This window comes from Hesperophylax consimilis, chromosome 1 (assembly GCF_061612785.1).
Source record: "Hesperophylax consimilis isolate HC1 chromosome 1, BYU_Hcon_1.0, whole genome shotgun sequence".
NCBI lineage: Eukaryota > Metazoa > Arthropoda > Insecta > Trichoptera > Limnephilidae > Hesperophylax > Hesperophylax consimilis.
Window position 1 is genome coordinate 40,630,333 of NC_142836.1, and position 21,971 is coordinate 40,652,303.

Below are 21,971 nucleotides of genomic sequence, written 5' to 3' on the forward strand. Positions count from 1 at the left end.
TATCAATAAATAATTTATTCATTTTGATAAGATGCTAGGCAACAGGCCTAAGGAATTAATCTAAAACAATTTGCAAAGCTGATGGGGTTGATGCCTTGCTAATAGGGGCAGTGCCCCAGGCCCCCTGGAACTGCTGAGAATCACCAAGGTCTTATTAATTTCAAAACGCTGGAGCTCTGTTGTAATACCTCATTTTTTCATAACCTACTTTTGTGATAAAAACTGAGATAAAAATGGATTGCTTTTGGCGGCGGCGGCAGCATGAATAATTTCTGACTACACTGATTGGCAAGTGAGCTCAATTTCAAATATTTTTATCGGTTTTTGATAGATCTTTATACAGTTACTAGCTGTTCCCCGCCAAGCGTTGCTGTGGCTTAGTCTGCATGTGCAGATAGGGAAACATTAGCGCGTGTTGCTTTTACGTCCAACAGATGGCGCTGTTTAAAAAAAAAGCATGTTTGTCCAACAGATGGCGATGTTTTTCAAAAAAACATGTTTTTCCAACGGATGGTGCTGTTTTTTTTTAATTTTAAAAACATGTTTTTACCTGTCACAGTTGACATCTATAAAACAAAGGTATATAAAAAAACTCGCGTACTCCAATGCAACGTTGTGTAAAAATTTCAAAGCAATCGTTTAGTAACTTTCGGAGATTTAAGATTATGAACAAACGAACATTTACATTATTATTTATATAGATAGATAGATTTGCCATGAATATGGGACATAGTTTTAAAAAGTTTTTTTTTTTTTTTTAATTATTGAAGAAAATATTAGCGTTTTTTAAACAAAAAATAGAATCAGAAAAAGATTGATCGCATCTGGGACTCGAACCCAGGGGCGCTGCTCTACCAACTGAGCTAATGATACCCTATTTCCTTCGGTCATATATAACTGTATCATACTTCGAATTAGCTCGGTGGTGGAGCAAAGCCCGGCAATGTGAATGTTCTGGGTTTAAGTTCTAAATGCGATCGTATCTTTTCTATTCAGAAAAGTCTTTTCTAATATCTGTTTCAAATTTTCGTTTTTAAAATATTGTCTTCAAAAATGAAATATTACAATTTGAGGTTTTAGTCATCAAATTATTCCAAGTAATAAATATATTTAATGTATGTAGAATGAGAAAAGGCTTTTGTGTTTGGTGAAGGAATTCAAGCTCAAATAATAAAAATCATGTAAGTAAGCATAAAATATTGTAAATGACAATAAGAAAAACAGGAAAATGAATAAGAAAAACTCAAGTTTTTTCTAAAACAGAAAAAGAAGATTTTTAAAATAATTAAAAAAAATATGGACTCTTGTAGTAGTTTTAGGTATTTTTCATTTTAAGTCGCAATTCGTGAACATTTTAGAAATTTTTTATATTTAAAAGGTTGAAGATGATTTTTAGACATAGAAGTTTGTAGGGTTGTTGAAATTAGGTACTCCTAGATAGGTATTTTTGAATATGTTTGATATTCAATTTTGGGATTTTAATGTTATTTTTATATCTTGCTGGTACATGCTAAATTGTAAGTTATTCAACTGTTTTTCATTAAAAAGTTAATAATCCTGTAAATATTTATGGTTCATCTAGTATTTTACATGTATGTACATAATATCCCGTAGAAATTGTTTTAAATAGAAAATGTCGTTTGATTTAGAAAAATCTTTATACGTCTATCAGTCGGTACATCTGTGTATCACTGACCAAAATCGAGAAAATCTACTTAATATTTAATGCTTTTTATTATAAAGTGAGAAAAATAGCTTAGTGCCTACCTAATGAGTATTATGTTAAGCCTGTAACAGACCACGCTATAAGCGCGCTATGTTCTCGTGGCATGGCTTATTACAGCATATCGTTCGCCATACATTCCCATTTTGATATAATAAAACGTTTATCGATCGACGAAGCAAGATACCCAGAACTACACAATATGTGAATATCCAGGTCCTGTATTGAGAGTGAACTTTACATATGGCGAGGTAGTAAATCTCTTGTGTGGCGTTCAAAATAAATAAAACCCTCTCCACACAGTACCCTAGCAAGTGCTAAAAATAACACGGGTCTTGAGGGAAACCTTGGGGGCTTCCGTGCATTAATATCAATATAAAAAGTTTCAGTCCTGATAAACAAGATATTTTTTTCCAGATGATGCACGAAATAGCCGAGCAGCACCTGCAGCACCCTGAGGTGGCGAAACTGATCTCCAATTCCAGCGAGCATTTCGATCTGGTAGTGGTGGAGTGGTTGGGTTACTATTCCCTGTTTGGTTGGGCTCACCGGTTTAACGCGCCGCTCGCGGGCATCTTCTCGGCCGACGCGTTGCAGGACGGCCACGACTTCATCGGGGATCCAGTCCATCCTTACACCGCGATCAACTTCATGACGGACTCGCCCATCGGGAGCCAGATGGACTTCTGGCAGAGGATGAAGAGTATCTATATAGCAATTATGATCAGGTAAAGGCCATCATGGAAAATACTCTAAAGACAGGTTTTTTCACAGAATTTGAATAATTCATCAATTTCCGTATCTGAGACCCTAATTTTAGCAAATAGTTCTTTTGAGGGATGGGTAGGTTGGCAATAAAATATAATTTCAAATAAAATAATTCTTATCTATCTAAGGATAGGGACGCTTGTGCCGTATCACATACAAAAGTTATATTGAGTATTTTTTAACAAATCTCAGCGGCAAAATACGATGATAATAAAACTACTTTCCAAAAGGAAACAAATTGACGGGCTCCGTGGTCGAGGGGTATGGCTCTCGACTAGCAAGCGGAAGATCGCGGGTTCAACTCTCAGCATGCGCAAGGAAATTTTATTTTATTAATTTGTATCATTTTATCACCAATCTCCTCCCTATTTTAACTACCTTCATCCTCACAACATACCCCGATAGGGGATGCCATAGTCTCAAATGAGAGCAGTTGGTTGCGGTTTCGCACAAAATAAATAAAAAAAAGTCAATCTTCCAACAAAAAAATCAAAAACTCTACGGTACGTACCTTCCTATGCATAGGTTTCAATTATTTTCTATTAGGTACCATACTCATATTGATGTCGCGAAGCTGCGACTCCACTATATTTTAGAGGTGGTGCAGAGGCTCTATGAGGCCCTATGCCACACGCCCAAAGGACCAGTCCCAAACTACTCCGAATGATAGGTATGGGACGATATATGCATCCGACAAACCCGATGGACAGTGCAATAATCAAAGGTATAAATCTGGGCTTCTGGAGCACAAGATAAGCCCAGATTGGAATGCAGGAAAGATGGACTCACCCGTTGATGACTATCACACGTCTCCAGGAGTATTGGTTGATTTCACTTCACAAAATATATGTATTATCGCCCTGTCTGATATTAATTATCACTCCGAACTCTGATAAGCAACTGACACCACTTGTCAGATTTTACATGTGTTGCAACAATATTTTTAATATGGTGACATTTTGGGATGGGTAAGAGGGTAGGTAGGACATTTGCAGGATTTGGTATTGACATTACACTTGTCCTTTAAGCCTGTGGATGCATACCTAACAATCCCATATATATTGCGCGAACATTCTCCCGGCGTTGAAAGTACCTTCCGAAATTTTAAGTACTTTCAAATAAAGTAAAAAGTTAAATGTAAAACGAAAGATGAAATATAAATATTCTTATCAATACGCTATTAATATTGCAAAGTTAAAACGAAAATTTATAAAATAATGAAATAAAGAAATAATAATTATTGTGTAGGCAAAGGACACAATTTTACGACTGGTCGTTTAAAGTTCCCGGAAGGGGTCCTTACGCGTGCGACACGAACCACTCCGTCTTTACCAGGGAACACCTCCTCAACAACGCCCACCGGCCAATAAAGTGGAGGCGCATCCTCTTGATGCACCAATACTATGGTACCTACTAGAATGTTATTCGCGGGACTATTCCATTTTTTTCTCATCTGCAGAGAGTGAAGATACTCTATATGCCACTTCTTCCAATAAGATTGAACGAGGTGGTCCAAAAGCTCTTTCCTTTTCAGTAGACTAATGCTTTCATTAGTCAAATCATAAGCAGGTAGATGCTGAATCGGGGTAGACATCAGAAAATGAGCCGGAGTAAGAGCTTCTGGATAATGAGAACTGCTTAATAAACATAATGGCCGTGAATTAAGTACAGCCTCTATTTGTGTCAGAACTGTGAGAAGCTCTTCATAACATAAAAGTTGAGTACCCACAACCCTATACAGATGCGATTTAATGCATTTAATATTTGACTCCCATAATCCTCCAAAGTGAGGAGCGCGGGGTGGAATCGTCTTCCATTCAATTCTCCGATTGTTAAATTCATTACGAAGAACTTCTTTAGTTGAATTTGCCTCTAAAAAATTATATAAGTCATCCAGACAATTCTTTGCGCCTATGAAATTTGTCGCATTGTCACTGTACATACACGAAACCGGTCCGCGTCTGGATAGAAAACGCTTAAATGCGTTTAAAAAATTGTCCGTGCTTAGATCTGATACCACTTCCATATGTATAGCCTTCGTTGTTAAACAAATAAATAGACATATATATGCCTTTTGACTTTTTACCCCACGACGCCTAGAAAGGGTTATATTTATTGGTCCGGCAAAATCTACACCCGTATGTGTAAATGCCTTTGCTTCCTGAACTCTAGCTGTAGGTAAATCTGCCATTAGCGGTATAATATTAGAAGGTGCAGTTTTAAAACAGAAATTACAAGCATGTACTCTTTTGCGTATTAGATTTCTCCCCGATAAGATCCAATAACGCTGTCTAATTATTGACATAAGGAGATGTGCACCAGTATGACAATTCACACGATGGTGAAAGTCTATAATTATATCGACAATATGATCCTGTCTTGGCAGAAGTACTGGATGTTTGTTTTCAAAAGGTATATTCGCGTTTGTTAATCTACCACCTATACGTAACAAGCCATTATGATCTAAGAACGGGTTTAGTTTTCGGATTGAAGGTGAGCATAATTTATCCCTCTGTATTAATTGTATATCGGCACTAAAATACCTATTCTGTAAAGCTTTTAATACATTCATTTCAGCAATGTTTAATTCCGTGGAACTTATAACTGTTGAGCGTGATAACTTTCGCATAAATCGTAAAATATATACCACAATTCTCAGCAGTTTTGGCCATGAGGAAATTTTTAAAGCGAGATTATATATCGGAGAATTTTCCTCTATTGACGTTATCGTAAATGTATGCGATTTTTTCAATTCCAAAGTATTCTCCTCCTCTCGTGAGGGGGAAAATCTTTCGACAGGCCACTCGGATACTGGGTTCACAGCCCAGGGCGGACCGTGCCACCAAAGAGAATGATCGACCAGCTGAGCAGGCAGTAGTCCTCGTGATAAACAATCACTAGGATTGGTAACGCCATCTATGTGATAAAAATGTTTCGCGGGTAAATTTTCCTGAATTTCACTGACTCGATTAGCTACAAAAGTTTGCCACCGGTGAGGGGACGAGTGAATCCAAGAAAGTGCTATTTTTGAATCTGAAAAAGCAAATATATCGTTTATCGAAACGCGATTTCTATAAGTATCTATAATAGATCTAACGAGTCTAGATAAAATAAGCACAGCGCATAATTCCAATCGAGCGAGTGACACTGTTTTCAGAGGGGCCACCTTGGATTTAGAACATATCAAATTCATTGTAGTGTTGCCACCCTTATCCGTGACATGAAGATATATTACACAACCGTATGCTTTCATACTCGCATCTGCGAAGGCGATAATATTTATCGTGCAGTCCTCCTTTACTCCCAAATATCGAGGTAAATTTAAATTAGAAAGCATCGGTAATTCTTCCTTGAATTTGACATATCTATTAACAATACTTTGGGGTAGTTCCTCGTCCCATCCTACTTTCTCTAACCACAGCTCTTGTAAAAGTAATTTGGCATATAAAATTACCGGAGCAACCAAACCTAATACATCGAATAAACGAGCTATTGTGGAAAGAATTGATCTTTTACATATAGTTTTTTCCTCCGTCGGACATATCATAAATCGAAAACAATCAGATATCGGATCCCATTTTAATCCTAAAATGCTACATTTATCCGAAAAATCCATTGTCGCGCGGTGCGACTCTGGTAATTGGGCCAGTAAATGAGGAGAATTACTCGACCATTTGACTAATTCAAATCCTCCACACTTGAACATCGCCATTAAATCTGTAGCCAAAGTGATGCCTTCACTTATAGTATTTACAGAATATACAAAATCGTCCATATATAAATCATTAATTGCAACTTCCGCCGCTTTCGGATAACGATTTCTTTCATCGCTCGCTAGCTGCCGTATAGTTCGCATTGCTAGAAATGGTGAACAGTTCAAACCAAACGCGAGTGAATTAAATTGATAAACTCCAATTTGTTCATCTTCGTGAAATCTATAAAGAATTTTTTGATATTTACGATGGCTTTCCGTTACCATTATACGTAGATACATTTGCTTAACATCTGCGGTTAATGCTACAGCGAATAAGCGAAATTTAATTAAAAGTGTAAATAAATTAGATTGCAAATTTGGACCTGTATACAAAGTATCATTAAGTGAAAACCCTGAACTGGTCTTTGTACTTGCATCTAATACAACACGAGTTTTAGTTGTTGATTTATCTTTACGAATTACTGCGTGATGAGGAATGAAATATCCCTCATCAATATTAGATGAAGACGGAACTTCAACCCTCATATATCCCTTTTCCAGATATTCAGAAACTACTTCATTATAACTGCAATGCAATTCTGGCGAAGTATTAAATTTCCGTTCTAAATATTCATATCGACGCTGCGCGACACGGCGCGAATCACCTAAATTATTAGGATCTATCTTAAACGGTAAAGATACAATATACCTTCCCGATTCATCCCGTTGGACTGACTCGAGGTACATTTTCTCACATTCTGCATCTTCAGCACTCATCAACGACTTAATAGGCATGTCTTCCATCGTCCAAAACTTGGATAACGCATTATATAAATCTACATTGGTTATGGGGCCGAACGTCCACGAAACCTCCGGCGTACACGTAGGTATTTCACCCATTACAATATACCCGAATACTGTCTGTATAGCCGGTGGTGCATTCGTATTATGTTTAGATAAAACCTTATTCCCCAGCAGAATATATGGAAATAACTGTGCACCTAATAAGATATCAACATCGGATGGAACGTTCCAGGATTCATCCGCTAAGTTTAAACCCACTAAATGCTCACATGACTTTGTGTCAACATGTTGTGTAGGAAGCTTATCAGTTATTTTATCGACAACTAATAGACTAATTTTATAAGTATCTTCTGAAACGCGGGATTTAATTTTTAACGCAACGTGTCCCAATATTGGTGTCTCTACTGAACCAACACTTTTAACTACTGAATTATTTAAAGGAATTATTTTAAGATTTAATTCATTACAAGTGTTTAAACTGATTAAATTTTGTTGCGAGGCGCAATCAATTAAACACCTTACGGTTACTTGATTATTTTTATTGTCATAAGCAAATAACTGCGCGGTTGACAGTAGTACATTCGTAGCTATATTACCCGAAGAAAAATTATTATGATGTTTATGATTACGCGCTATTAATGTAATGGCTTCGTTTTTCGATTGACTTTCAGTATTCACCGTGCTCTCAAAATGCAGAGCGGTGTGATGTCGTTTTTTACAAATTCTACAATCCGATTTAGATGGACATTTCACAGTTTTATGTTTATCGCTTAAGCAGTTTACACATAAATTATTTAATTTCACAAACTGAAAGCGAGCATTTGGTCTTAATTCGTTAAATTGTTCACATTTAAACAATTCAACATGATCAGAATGATTACATTTCCGACACCTGTTACGATTATTATTACTTGACTTCGGTTCGACCACAGCGAATGAATGCGTAACTTTGTTTTTATTATTAACAACTTTATTATCATTTTGCCCAGTTCGTTCTAGGATTTTAACATGCGACCGAATGTATTCTATTAAATCGGTATATGTAGGTATAGCTTTCTCCCGTATAGACATTTCGAAATTTTGCACCAACTGTATATCTAATTTTTTCAGTGCAACATGTAATATTATAAAATCGGTTAGGTCATCAATACCTAATTCCTTGAGTGCAGCTATGGAAGACGCAAACCGTTCAATAAAATTATTTAACTCATTTGGGTTACTAGGTGCCAATAATTTTAAATTCAAAATATTGTTCAGATAAAAGGTACCTAGCACGCGTTTGTCCTGATATTTCTTTTCGAGAGCTTCCCAAATTGAAAAATAATTTTGTTCGTTCGGAAGTATTCCCGCAAAAACTGACAACGCCTTTCCTTGGAGTTTCCCTATCAGATATTGCATCTTTTGCGACGTATTCAAATTTTGATTTGAGTGAATGTTTAATTTAAAAGCTTCATAAAATATCGACCAATTCTCTTGATTACCATCGAACGATGGCATCTCGATCGGTGGGAGTTTAATTAATGGTGAATTATTTAACTTCTGTCGATCACGTGATGAATCTTGCTTTGCTATAATGCTTTCGCGTATAGAAACTACAAAACAGTACTTATTTTCGAATTTACTCCATAAATCGAAATTCATATTGTAATTTGAATCCTTTTTCAACTGAAGTGTATGAAATTCATCACAAAATGTGTTAAATTGTGCATAATATGTAGCTATATTAACCGTTTGTTTAAGAAAATCCTCCGAACTTCTCGTCTCCCTGTCCGCAATACTTTTCGCTTTCTCGTATAATTCATTAACACGATTATGCATCAAATTAATCTTCGATTCTACTAACTTGATTTTAATATCCTGAGTACTATCGCTAGTCGCCATGATTAATTGTATGTAGAAATTTAAACACAACAATAATTACAAATGCAACCTAGTACATACAAATTAACAAAGTATAAAGAGGAAATAATATTTATTTATAACTTTAAATATGTTAATTTTAAATACCCCGTTGGTAATCCGGCTCGAAAGAACCAAAAATGATGTCGCGAAGCTGCGACTCCACTATATTTTAGAGGTGGTGCAGAGGCTCTATGAGGCCCTATGCCACACGCCCAAAGGACCAGTCCCAAACTACTCCGAATGATAGGTATGGGACGATATATGCATCCGACAAACCCGATGGACAGTGCAATAATCAAAGGTATAAATCTGGGCTTCTGGAGCACAAGATAAGCCCAGATTGGAATGCAGGAAAGATGGACTCACCCGTTGATGACTATCACACGTCTCCAGGAGTATTGGTTGATTTCACTTCACAAAATATATGTATTATCGCCCTGTCTGATATTAATTATCACTCCGAACTCTGATAAGCAACTGACACCACTTGTCAGATTTTACATGTGTTGCAACAATATTTTTAATATGGTGACATTTTGGGATGGGTAAGAGGGTAGGTAGGACATTTGCAGGATTTGGTATTGACATTACACTTGTCCTTTAAGCCTGTGGATGCATACCTAACAATCCCATATATATTGCGCGAACACATATGTTTATTAAAATCTATTTGTAGCAGCGAACGAAGAGCATTTACAGGTAAATCGGAAAATCACGTTTCCCAGAATTCTCTTGTGGCGTCCCGTCATAATTGCTTCCATTTATCAGGAGAGCGCACTCGCGCTGCTGTTAGACGTAATCATTTAATTTAGTTTCAATATTACAGACAGCTCGTCTGATATGCGAATTAACAAGCAAATCCTTGGACAGATTTATACTGAAAACAAGATGTTACCTCATCATAGTACCGAAATCAAACATATAAGATTATCTACAGACTAGGTACCGTTTTCATCCGTATTAGCGGGAGCCACCGCGTCGAAAGGCTTGGCCGTTCGACTGTCCTTTCCAGTCCAGTCCATTGTTCGATCCCTTCACACATGTTTTCTTAAAAACGGTGGCGGAGGCGGCTTAAGGCGATGCCATACGTAGTAATGCAAAATCATGTGTTTTTGGTTTGAAAATTTGGTCGCCTAAAAATGTTTCAGATGCTTTAATTAAATACTGCGAGTAGAATACATCTTGGCCTTTGAAATAATCGAGTATTTTTTAGATAAATCTTTTTATAAGCCCAGAAAAAAATAGTGTAAAGGCCTATGAAAACTGCTTTAAAGTTCAAAATCTCCTACTTACGAACCCATTTTCGGTTATAAATTTATTGTATAATGTGGAAAATTAAGTTATTTATAAAACGATCGGAAAAAAATTAAGTATTTATGCCTGAACATCCACAAAATAAAATAAAATACACTTTTTGGCCATGTTTTTTTCTTGCATAAATCAAAACAGGCAGATGGTGTTAAGCGGAAATTTAAACCTTATCGTTATCTACGTAAGAGTTGTTATTGATAGCGGCTCAATTTAAAATATTACACGACGTAGTGCATCGCCTTAAAATAAATGGCACTAACGGCCGTTGTTCCCAATCCTACTGATTAACAGTTGAGCCGAAATTTTAGCTCAACACTGCTCAAATGCACAACTACGGTATTTCTAACGGAAAGGTGACGACTGAGCGATTAACCTATTTAAGGACGCCAAAATACTGGATTAAGCCTGCCTCAGTAAATGAATAGATATAAAAAGTGTGGTGGCATTAAAGTCAAGCTAACACTTTATTTTTTAACATATTACGTACGTTTGTTTAAAAAAATATCGGTTAATGTATTACAGTATTTAAAAAAATATATGAATTAATAGTAAAATGTAATAATTAATTCGTCAATATTAATTTAACATTGAAATTTTTTACTTTGATGTCATTTTATTGTCTATGAAAGTGGGCAGGGCCACTTGAGATAATGAACCGTTAAGATGTTTGGAAACGGGCGAATTGAACGATACTGAACAAATCACTTGGCTGATCGGAGCCTGAGATTGATCATTCAAAAAGTTGGAAACAACGGTCTTAAGTATATGGTAATTTAAGTTTGCAATAACCTAACACAAAGGTGTTACAACAAACCACGAGGAAATTAGAGTGGCGGATACTCTCAGTATTACGATTAATATTATATAAGAAAAATGATTAAAGAAAACATGACGTTGAATTTATAGAAAAAGACAAAAAAAAGTAAAAAGCTAGATAATGTAAAATTAAACTACATCAAAAATAATGTTAACAAAATGAACAAAAAAAAAATATTTTTAATATTGGCTACAGTATACAGATAATGGAGTGTCGAACAAAAAAATAAACCAGTATAATACAACTATTTTTATTAAAATATACATTTAAAAAGATATATATTTATTTTGCCTGAGGATCGAACCTTACTCCTAAGGGACTGGAGTCAACCACGATAACAAATGAGCCAAATCCCGGTTGGGTAGGACCGACCGACCGACATTTATTTCGTATATTAACTGTTGTAATATTATACGATTTCAGAGAAATTCGTGTATGTCTGTTTATGTATGCGTGATTGCCACCAAAAGCAGATAGAGTACATTATCATCGACAACGAGTCTTTCTGCCGAGTCATCAGAGCTCGACTGGATGTCGGAAAGTGACTTAATTTCCACTTCCAACATTGGCATACGTTCATTCACGAAAACGAAAATGAAATTCAAGATTATTTTGAATTAAAAAATTGGTAAGATATAATATTTCTTCTTTCTTCTGGTGTTGTTAGTTTATGGAATGATAAAGAGTCGTCTAGTTGTTGTGTGGCAATCCCAATAAAAAAATTACATGTCACATTCTCAACAAAAAATGTCACTTAAGCGAACACCCACTGATTTACATGAAATGGTGTCTTTTTGGGAAGACACTTTCGTTTATTTTGGGATCTACGAGTATATGTTTTTTTTGTAAATCTTATTTTATCTTCAAACTGAAACAAAACAAAGCCCACACAAGCTTTTAGTGGAAATTACCTGATAAGATATTTTCCCAAGAGTATGGCGGGAAAGGGGAGAGACATCTCCTACAGCTGCAATACGTATTCATTATTCAGGGGGAAGATAACAGACGGACTTAACACCAAAATAGACAATGAAGCATTGAAACAATTCAATTAACTTGTTGAATAATGTTCAGATAAACGCGATTTAGTATAGGTACGGTTCGGAATTCCCATATTACCCGCATTCTAGTCATTAATCACAGGGTTCTAGTTCTTGCTGATTGATGTCTCTTATAAAAAGACCCTAAATCACTCTTTTGACATGGCGTCGTGTAAAAAATTGCTTCACTTCAAAATCATTCGGCAGTCCTAATATAATTCATAGACCCATCAGGGCGGCCAGGGGCGCCACATACAAATGTGTAATTTGCGCCAGGCACTCAGGCGGCCAATCTCTAGGGAGGCTGTGGGTCACCCTGTGTAACTAAAATGAATAATTCTCCAAAATATTAAACATTAAAAATCACACTTATATAACGGAAATAAGTGACTTCGAAGGTGAAAATAGTGCGACGCGTACGGTTAAGATCAGCGGCGATCGATCTATCTGTACAAGAGCGTTCAGCGTGACGCTGATTGCGTCAACTAATGGGAGTGCATGTGTACAGTCTTATAAAATGGATATTGACAGTGCGGGTTATTACTGAGATGCATCTTCACCATCCTCTTTGAGACTGGTGAATAGGAGTCAACTGAATGTTGGCTTGAAGTGTGTGAGGCATTGTTTCCAGTCATTGATGATTACGATATTAATAAAAACGACGCAATGAATTGAAGACTACTGTAATACTCGGACGACGTCGGCGTCGGTGCGGCACTATGACATCATCGCGTAACTAACGGTCAGCGACTGATGGTATGGGACCAACGCGACGTACACGTCACACTATTTCCAGCCTAATGTATAAAGAACAGTAAATCTAAATGCCTAAATGCCTAAACATCTGCACACGTGCGTGATTATTAATAAAAATGCTGTAACCTTACCTCATGTTATTCATAGAAAAATAGTCTACGCTTCATCTGATATTCTTTCATTGCCGGCAACTCGGACGTTTGTTGAAATTTTATTTGAAAGCATCATAAACATTTGTTTATGTGATCGCGTTAAGTGTTTTGTGATCCAAATATTTTCCTAATCGAGGCTTAAATTTTCAAAATAAAACTGTGTTTTTGAAATTAAAATCAGATGATCTACGATGCGAAGCGAGTAAAAGCGTGACAGGGCACTGGGCTATTGGACTAAATGGGATTTTTTTTTTCCATCCAAATTTGTGTGGAAAGCACTTTAGTTTTGTTCTTTATTTTTTGCGCGTAAGTATATTTAAAATGTGGTTTTATACAAATCAAATTAAATTAAAGTTTTTTTTTGATAGGGGTGATTTTTTCGTTTTCTCCGAGGGCGGCCCTTCCACAAATTTCTCTATCGGTAGTGTCGCCTATCGACAGTGTCACCGTTTCAGAGTGTCACAGTGTCAGTGTGTCAGGGCAGCATACTCCTACGTATTATCTGGCTCCCTATGATTGATGATCAGGGCGAGGGGTGGCGTCTCCCAATCAGTCCACGAGGAATCCCAAATAGACTGTAAAACTATCGATCCTCCCTGACAATGCTTCGTACAAGTATCAGCTGATTGAATTACGCCGAGAAGATGAACGAGGACCCGAGGAGGGAGTTGGAACAGTTATATCGTGTGTCTGGATTATTAGGAGGCATTTGTCAAACTATTCACCGGGTAATCCTGTTTGTCTATCGCGCAGTACTCACAAATGTATAATCCTGTTTGTCTATCGAGTGTACCTACACATGTGTGAACTGTGAGTGACGTGTGTACATGGGTACTTGTACAAGTTTTCGATTCAGGCTTTATATGCGTATTATAATCAATTATATGGGTAAAATAGTTAATGATTGTCGGTTTAAGGAAATTTTGATTTTTATGGTTTCTATGGGTTGTAGTTTTGGTCCAACAAATTACAAAAATGAATAGTTGAAAAATAAATTATTGATTACCTATCAAATCCTTTAATCAATTATACATAAATAAATATATTTTTTTAAATGATTTAAAAAGTTGCTAAATGTAAAGCCCAAAATTGTTAATAAAACAACTTTAAGACGGTACACATTTTTGAAATCTATAATACCTACTTGGTAAAAAATTATGGTAACGTAAGAAATAACTGCAAAACTAAAAAAAGAACTACGACGCGCTTAACTACGTACTAGAGACATTTTAAAGACTTTGGTGAAATATTTACATACGTTAGTAAGAAAAGGACAATCAAATTGAGAGTGGGCAATCACAAGTTGCGGGCAATCATAGTCTAGTTTACCCTACTTGCCACTAATAGGGATTCACGTACACACCATCCCATTAAACTCGTCCTAGTTGAAAGGCACACCATCTATTCAAAGTAAGGCTTGCTGGAATAATAAAGTGGATCCAGCAGATTTTAGAAAACGGAAACCGAAAGCACAATAAATTTACAGACAGACAAAATGAAAACAGTGTAGTTAAAACAACATTTGGCTACGCTCAGTCAACTACTCAAAAACACGTGAGTTAAGATTAAAAGAGATTCCTTGAAGAGTTTTTTATACAGGGTGTTAAGAATACGAAAAAACTTATGGGATCATAAGAATGCGGAGAAATTCCGAAATCAGGCTCTTGAACAGCCGCTTTTGTAATTTTCTTAGTTACGATTTCGTTTTATATACAAGATAAAGCACATAATATAATATTTTTACCACGCCGTTGAAATGATTTTTCTATACATATTAATAATAATAATAATAATTGTTAGTAATATTAATAATCCAAATATTATTTTATCTATAATAAGCGGTACATATGGTTCTAGCTTATCCTTATATAAGAGGTAAAAATGGTTCTAGTTTATTCTTATATAAGCAGTACTAATGGTTCTAGCTTATTCTTATATAAGCGGTACAAATTGTTCTGGCTTATCATTATATAAGCGGCACAAATGGTTCTAGCTTATCCCTATATTAGCGGTACAAATGGTTCTAGCTTATCCTCATATAAGCGGTACAAATGGTTCTAGCTTATCCTCATATAAGCGGTACAAATGGTTCTAGCTTACCCTTATATAAGCGGTACAAATGGTTCTAGCTTATCCTTGGTCAACGCAAACAAAAAGATTTGATGGAAAAGTTACTATTTCGAAATACGACTATTTAAATTTCACATTTGTTTTCGGTAACGAATGCAAATCTTAGAAGCGGAAATTAACCCACTACCCGTCATCCGATCCAGCTGAAATTCGGCAGATAGGCTCGTTATCGATGTCAATACATTTTGTCAACTTTTAAATTTTTTTTGATTTCTCTGAAATCTAATGACATTACAGCAGTTAATACACCAAATAAATGTCGGTCCTACCCGATTGGCATTTGACGAGGCTGCTAGAGTTGTCCACCCCAGTTCCTGGGTAGGAAGGTTTAATCCTCAGTCCAACCAATTTTTTTATATATTTTATATACATAGTTAAAAAAATATATTTTAAAATTGATGGATTATGGTAAAAAAAATCCTTTGTTGTTTACGGGTTGATTTTTTTGTGTTCGACATCCATTATATATAGACTGTAGACAATATGAAAATTAAAATTTCGAAACGTTGAAATATTACGTAAAATATATATTTTTTCAAAGCACTGTTATCTTGAAAACAAAAAAGGCTACGAACGCGTGCACCATTATTTAAATTCCCCACAGACTTTTTTGACCTACTTTACTCAGAAGATGTAAGAAAACGTATCTGTAAAAAAAGCCTTGTTGCCATGGAATCCAAAAATGTTATGAACGTACGCATCGACCCATAACAATATTTATCCGAAAAATATGGATTGGAGCATGAAAAAGGAAAACTAATCAAACTGTTTTGTTTTGTATTCTTAATGAACAAGTTTATGAGTAAATAGTATTTTTATATGAGGTTTAATCCGCCCTTATGAGAAGAGTCCCGCCCACCTGTCTCTGGTTTTGTGACGTCACCCCTGCCAAGCCGATACAGATTTACGATTAGGCGGGGAAAAGAACCAATAGAGATAAACTCGCTCTTAGAGTACATATTAACAAAGTTTATCTCCCGTTTGACAAGATGCCCCGAGTAGTGTCTGTCTTTATGACCTCGGCATACTCAGACTTTTGATCTCTTATACTTCTAATATTAATTAATAAAACTAGACTTGCGAACTCAAGTCAAGACCTTGAGTTTTTGGTGTAAGTCTAAGGGCGGGTTGTTTCGGAGAATCTGAACAATTCATCAAATTTCAACGTTCATTTTCAAGTTCTGTGAAAGACTTTTTCAAGTTCTGTTTTCATTTCAGTTTTGTCAAGCAACTAGCCAACAATGATATAAAAACAGAACTTGAATAAGTCTTTCACAGAACTTGAAAATGAACGTTGAAATTTGATGAATTGTTCAGATTCTCCGAAACAACCCGTCCTAAGGACGGGTTGTTTCAAAGAATTTGAACAGTTCTTCAAATTTTAAAGTTAATTTTCAAGTTTTATTTTATTTTAGTTTTATTTATAAATTGTTGAAACAATCCATCCTAAATGATTTTAGTCAGTTCTATGCTTTCTACGTACGACATTAACCTCAAAGTCGTATAACAATATTACGAGAATCACAAATTCACATTTTATTATTCATGAAGGCCTCTGTGGTCGAGGGGAAAGGCTCTCGACCAGAACAAGCTGGGGCTCGCGGATTCGATTCCCGACGTGCGCAAGTAAATTTTATTTGATTAATTTGTATCATTTCGTAAATTGCTAATTACAATATATAGTATATTTGCGGCATGTTCCAGAGTGGAAGATACTCTCAGTATCGCCCTGGTGTAAGACCACCATTCAGAATTGAAACGTTGCTTGAAATGGCTTTGGCCGTGTTTGGTGTACAGAACTGAATAGCTAGCTTATTAAGCACTTCTCCACGGTCGTCGTTCCCATCTTCTTCCCCTCCCAACTACATTTATCCTCACTGGCTCACTGGTAGTTTCAGGCTTTACTTGTTAACTTTAAGGGTTGTTTCACAGAAATTCAAATCATTCAGCGCCATTTGATTTACAGTGGAATGGTCCGTTCCATCTTTTGAACAAATTGTGAACAGCAGAATAGGACAACTATCATGTTGAAAAGCTTCTCAGATTATTACAATTTCATGGAAAGTTGAAACCTAATGACAAAAAAAAAACAAAATGGTACTGAGTGGCCTATGTCAAAGGTGAATTTCTCCGAAACAACTGTGTCTTTGTCTTTCTAACACCTACATACTTTTGTCAATGCTGTTATTGATTTATTTCAAACTAAGACTTTAATTTAAACTTGACTTTTAATTCATCCACCCAAATGTTATGCATAGAGCCATTTGTTCCATCAATCTCTTGTTTTTCATTTCATGTTATGTACCTAATATGTACGTTTTATAGTAATTGGATCATGTCCGTAAACAAACAAATAAATATATCGAAAATGTAAGAAGTACGAAAAATAAGAAACAATCACATTAGAACTCGTATTTATGAACGAAAGGAGGTGAATTTTCTCTTGATTTTGGAAGAAAACTGAGGATGGGATTTTCAAAAGATTGTGATCGCAGTTGTACGATAAAAGTAATTCTATTGTACACAATTATTTCGCTGTACCATGAATATACAATGAGTGTACCTTATCCAATAATATTTCTTGCGGAATTTCTGCGGTCTGATCAAAATACTCAAGTATTTTCCGCGTAGGCAGAAAGCACGAGAAGCCACAAAACTGACTATGAAGATACCGTAGATGCTAATAATGTTACTGGTAATAATGTTCCCTGTCAAAATGTTCCCACGCAATTCAATTACTTCCATATACATTTATTTTTTTAAATTTTTTTATCGGCATTTTTTTTGATACATACAGGTACATATATAATTATACAAAATATAAGGCAGTAACAAAAAAAATCCCACAAAGGCGAAGCCTGTGCGTGGGCATTATAAGGTATGTATTAAAAACAGTGGTGGTTACATTATCTATGGTTTAAATGAAAAAAGAAATATGAATTAAGAAAAATGTTACATGTATGTATCATACATCTTTTACTATACTGCCTTTTGTCCATTGAGTTATATTTAAATAGAGTTTACAATCCCTAGTGAAATATTGTTCCCGTGCGGGAAGTAAAAAAGGGGGTGTGGCGGCTGTCGATGTCGCCCTAACACTTTCGACCGCGAACGAACTCAACGAACAAGTCGAAGGTGATCGGCGGCCGCGCGCAATTTGCGCCTTGCAAATGCTCATCGGTTTTTAACATTAATAAGTCAATTGACACGACTACTGATTATTGTAAAACCCTATTTATCGATGAAAGGTTATACCATTGCTTTCCCTATATTTTCCAGTATGAGTTGTACAATATCTCAGCGCGCATGTCGGCATTTTGAAGTTATCGCCGGAGACCTGTGCCCGGCGAGCGCTTGTAACCGATCCGATATGCGTGGCCCATACTTTGAACGCCAAAACTGACTCTAGCTTTATACCTCATTGCTTTTGTCACGGCCCGAACCCATAATTTCTTCTGAATTTGATTAATCCACGTCTTCCTGGAAGTCATAATATAATATTCTCCTGACCAAATCACACTATTTATTAGGATAACATCGGCCTTGCATTATTTTCGGATCACCTAATTCGTAATTCGGTCGTAATTATAATGCATCCAGTCTATTTTCGCATTTTCTCTGCCAGTTCCACGCCTCACCGTTGGTAACAGAATATAGCTCCATTATGAACTGCAACCTCATTTCCTTTGACAAGATTTTATTAGCAGTCCTACATTAATTGAATTTCCTGCATTCTCCCTTCTTTCAATGCTCTTATCTGCCATTCCGTCTGTCGCAAACAAACTTCTCAGATACACAAACTTGTCTACTACTTCCGAGGTTCACAGTTCTAAATTACATTACACGGTGTTTTAGAAATCTCTCTTAGGAATTCAATTGCTTTGAACTTACTTAACTTCATAATTAATTAATCATTTCACATATACATTGTAATTTGTTAGTCCTAGATAAGACAGCAGATTTCCCGCACTGTTAGAAATAATAAGCACCGCATCATCAGCATATATTACAACAAACTTTAAATTATTCATTTCCGTGCCAATACAATCCAGTTCTTGCATTCTTAATTATTCACAGTTTTAATAGTGACGGTGTTATTACACAGCTTTATCACTTACTGTGATATCAAACAACTACGTGAAATCCATTGACGTATATACGTCATATATAGACAGAGCTAAAATTCGAAGTACGGGCAACAACGATCGGTTAATTGACCTCTTTGAGATATCACAGGGTTCAATTGGTTTCGAGCGCTAGTCGGGTATGGGTCTCCATCGATAACTGCAAAATGCTAACATTTACGCTAAGATACTGTATAAGTCGTTCTGGAAAGATATGAAAAGCAATGGTGTAACCTTACGTCGAAAAGTAGGGCTTCACCATGAATATTAGAGTGAATTGGCTCTTTTAATCTTTAATGTTAAAAAAACCAAAACATTAGATGACGGGCTGCGAGTACCATGTCGTGTCGTGTCTTTCTCATTTACTCTACGCTCAGTCAACTGAGCACGACAGAGATGAAAGCTCACCACTTGCTACATATCTCCTTCTTGCTACTTATAATATTCGTGCTCACAGATTTTTCTTAATGTCCCTGTGCATTTTGGATTTAGTTGAATCGTTATTGATGCATTCAATGGTTTGTTTGAAGGTGGCACACATACTTTACGGCCTACCCGCGGTCCGACGTCCTGGCCAAGAGGCACTTCGGTCAGGATACCCCCTCGGTGGTGGACATGGGCAGGAATGTGAGCATCGTCATCACCAATAGGAACCATGCCCTGGGGGGCAAGGCCACTGTCCCCGCCATGATCCTGGTGGACATGCTGCATATCAAAGAACCGAAGCCACTACCTAAGGTAAATGCGATCAATGATTATTACCACTGTAGTGTCGGACGTTGCCAGGGCTTTACGCAATGTTTTTCAAACGCAGACAGAGAACTTCCTCTTTGTTTTGAAGGTTGTTGAAGTTGTGCAAAATTTTATCAACCTCGGAATAAAGCTTTATATTTGTATGAAAAATCAAATTCACGCCGCCTGTCCGCCACAGTCACTCTTCTTTACATAAATAGATGTTAATACGTATTTTCGTTCTCATACGACTCCTTCGGCCCTCACCATTTTATGATATTTTTAAATCTTACACCTCATAAGATCTACCTTGCCTGTACATTGTATAAAGCCAGGGGAGCAATATCTTTTCCTTGTTGGGCAACTTTGTGGGTTTAACGAAAAAAAAAATAACTGGACAGGAGTCGGATATACCCCGTAGGTACTTGCTTGTTGTTTTTATTTGATTTATTTAACATTAAATCACGAATTCTATCTAGATACTCCTCAAACCATGTAATTTTTTTAGCTTATATAATCCACACACAGGCAGCGCCGTAGTTCCCACTACTTACGTTTTTTTTTATATGTGAATTGATTATGTTTATAAATATGTCTAGTTTTTCATATGATGTAGGTACCTACGTATTTACCTGAGTAAAAATAATGGGAACAAACAGTATTTTAGAAGGCGGAAGACAATTTTTTTTTTTTTTTTAAATGGCTCTTCAGGGCATATTTATTTTTATCTGAAGAAGGAACGGTTGAACCAAAACCGGTCGGCGTTTATTAAAAAATAAATATATAGTGATTTAAACAAAGAAAAAATTGTTTAAATGTTTTTAGTTCAGAGGTAAAATTACTTTTGTTTTTGAAATCTCACAAGTGTGATTATTTATAAGTTGAAGCAATTTATTGTACATATAAAATACACAACACAACTAAAATATAAACATGAAACTAAACACACTAAGTACATACTAGAATAAATTAATAAGTAAGCACAGTTACGACTGCAAATTGAAGCTGTTAGATTTAAGGAAACCAGATACATGACTTTGTCGGTAGAGGACAACAGATATATGACTTTATATACATGTTTGTCGACAGAGGGCAACAGATATATGACTTTATGTACATGTTTGTCGAAAGGGGCAACAGGTATATGACTTTATGTACATGTTTGTCGAAAAGGGCAACAGATATATGACTTTATGTGCATGTTTGTCGAAAAGGGCAACAGATATATGACTTTATGTACATGTTTGTCGAAAAGGGCAACAGATATATGACTTTATATACACGTTTGTTGACAGAGGGCAACAGGGTTGCAATGTTGTAGGAGGGCAAAATACCCATACTGATCAGGTTAGAAATGAAATTTTTATATGAATTATTTATGGGAAAACTGAAAAAAATTGATTGAGGTCCTCTTCATCAAGACGAAATTCGCGCATGGCAGAATTATTTACATGTTGCCTGAAGATGGACATTATGGCAGCAATGCCCTATCCGCATGCGGCAAATGGAGGATGTTGAGAATTTGTTCAAGGAGAGCCTAGAAAACAACGGTTATGAAGGAATCGTGGGCTGTACACAGAGAAAAATGAGTATTGCTAATTTATTAAGAATCTCTTTAAAATTATTCGTAATCTGGTTAAAACGGGGATTGCATTGTCCTAATCGAATGAATTGATAGGTTTCCTGATAAACTTTTAGTAAAATACGTATGTAGTAAGTATCTTGATTTCGGAACACGTAATTATATATTATCAAGGCAAATGCAGATGCATGAACACGTGTTCCAATGTATCGGGAATTTACTACAAGATCCCGTTTTTAACCGGATTACCAATAATTTGAAGAAAATCTTAATAAAGTAGCGATACTCATTTTTCTCCGTGTATTCTGGAAAAATTATTGCCTGCAATGCCATGTGGAAATCATCAACGTATCGTCACGAAAATCAATAAAATTTTGTATTCTTACTTACAAGTAGAGAAAGTGTTAAAACTGTTCACCTTCCAGCCAGCAGTGCT

General features: G+C 36.0%; 2 protein-coding genes across 9 annotated transcripts in view; one reads left to right on the forward strand and one right to left on the reverse strand.

Annotated features, from left to right (window-relative positions):
- LOC149426892 (uncharacterized) overlaps positions 1 to 21,971 on the reverse strand; it is a 298,356-nt gene that overhangs the window by 74,698 nt on the left and 201,687 nt on the right. The window lies entirely within an intron of this gene.
- LOC149426893 (UDP-glucosyltransferase 2-like) overlaps positions 1 to 21,971 on the forward strand; it is a 73,986-nt gene that overhangs the window by 17,815 nt on the left and 34,200 nt on the right. Inside the window, exons 2-3 of the mRNA XM_089635135.1 lie at positions 2,141 to 2,451; positions 19,752 to 19,959. Coding sequence (XP_089491261.1) covers positions 2,141 to 2,451; positions 19,752 to 19,959 — 519 coding nt within the window. The remainder of the gene's footprint in view (positions 1 to 2,140; positions 2,452 to 19,751; positions 19,960 to 21,971) is intronic.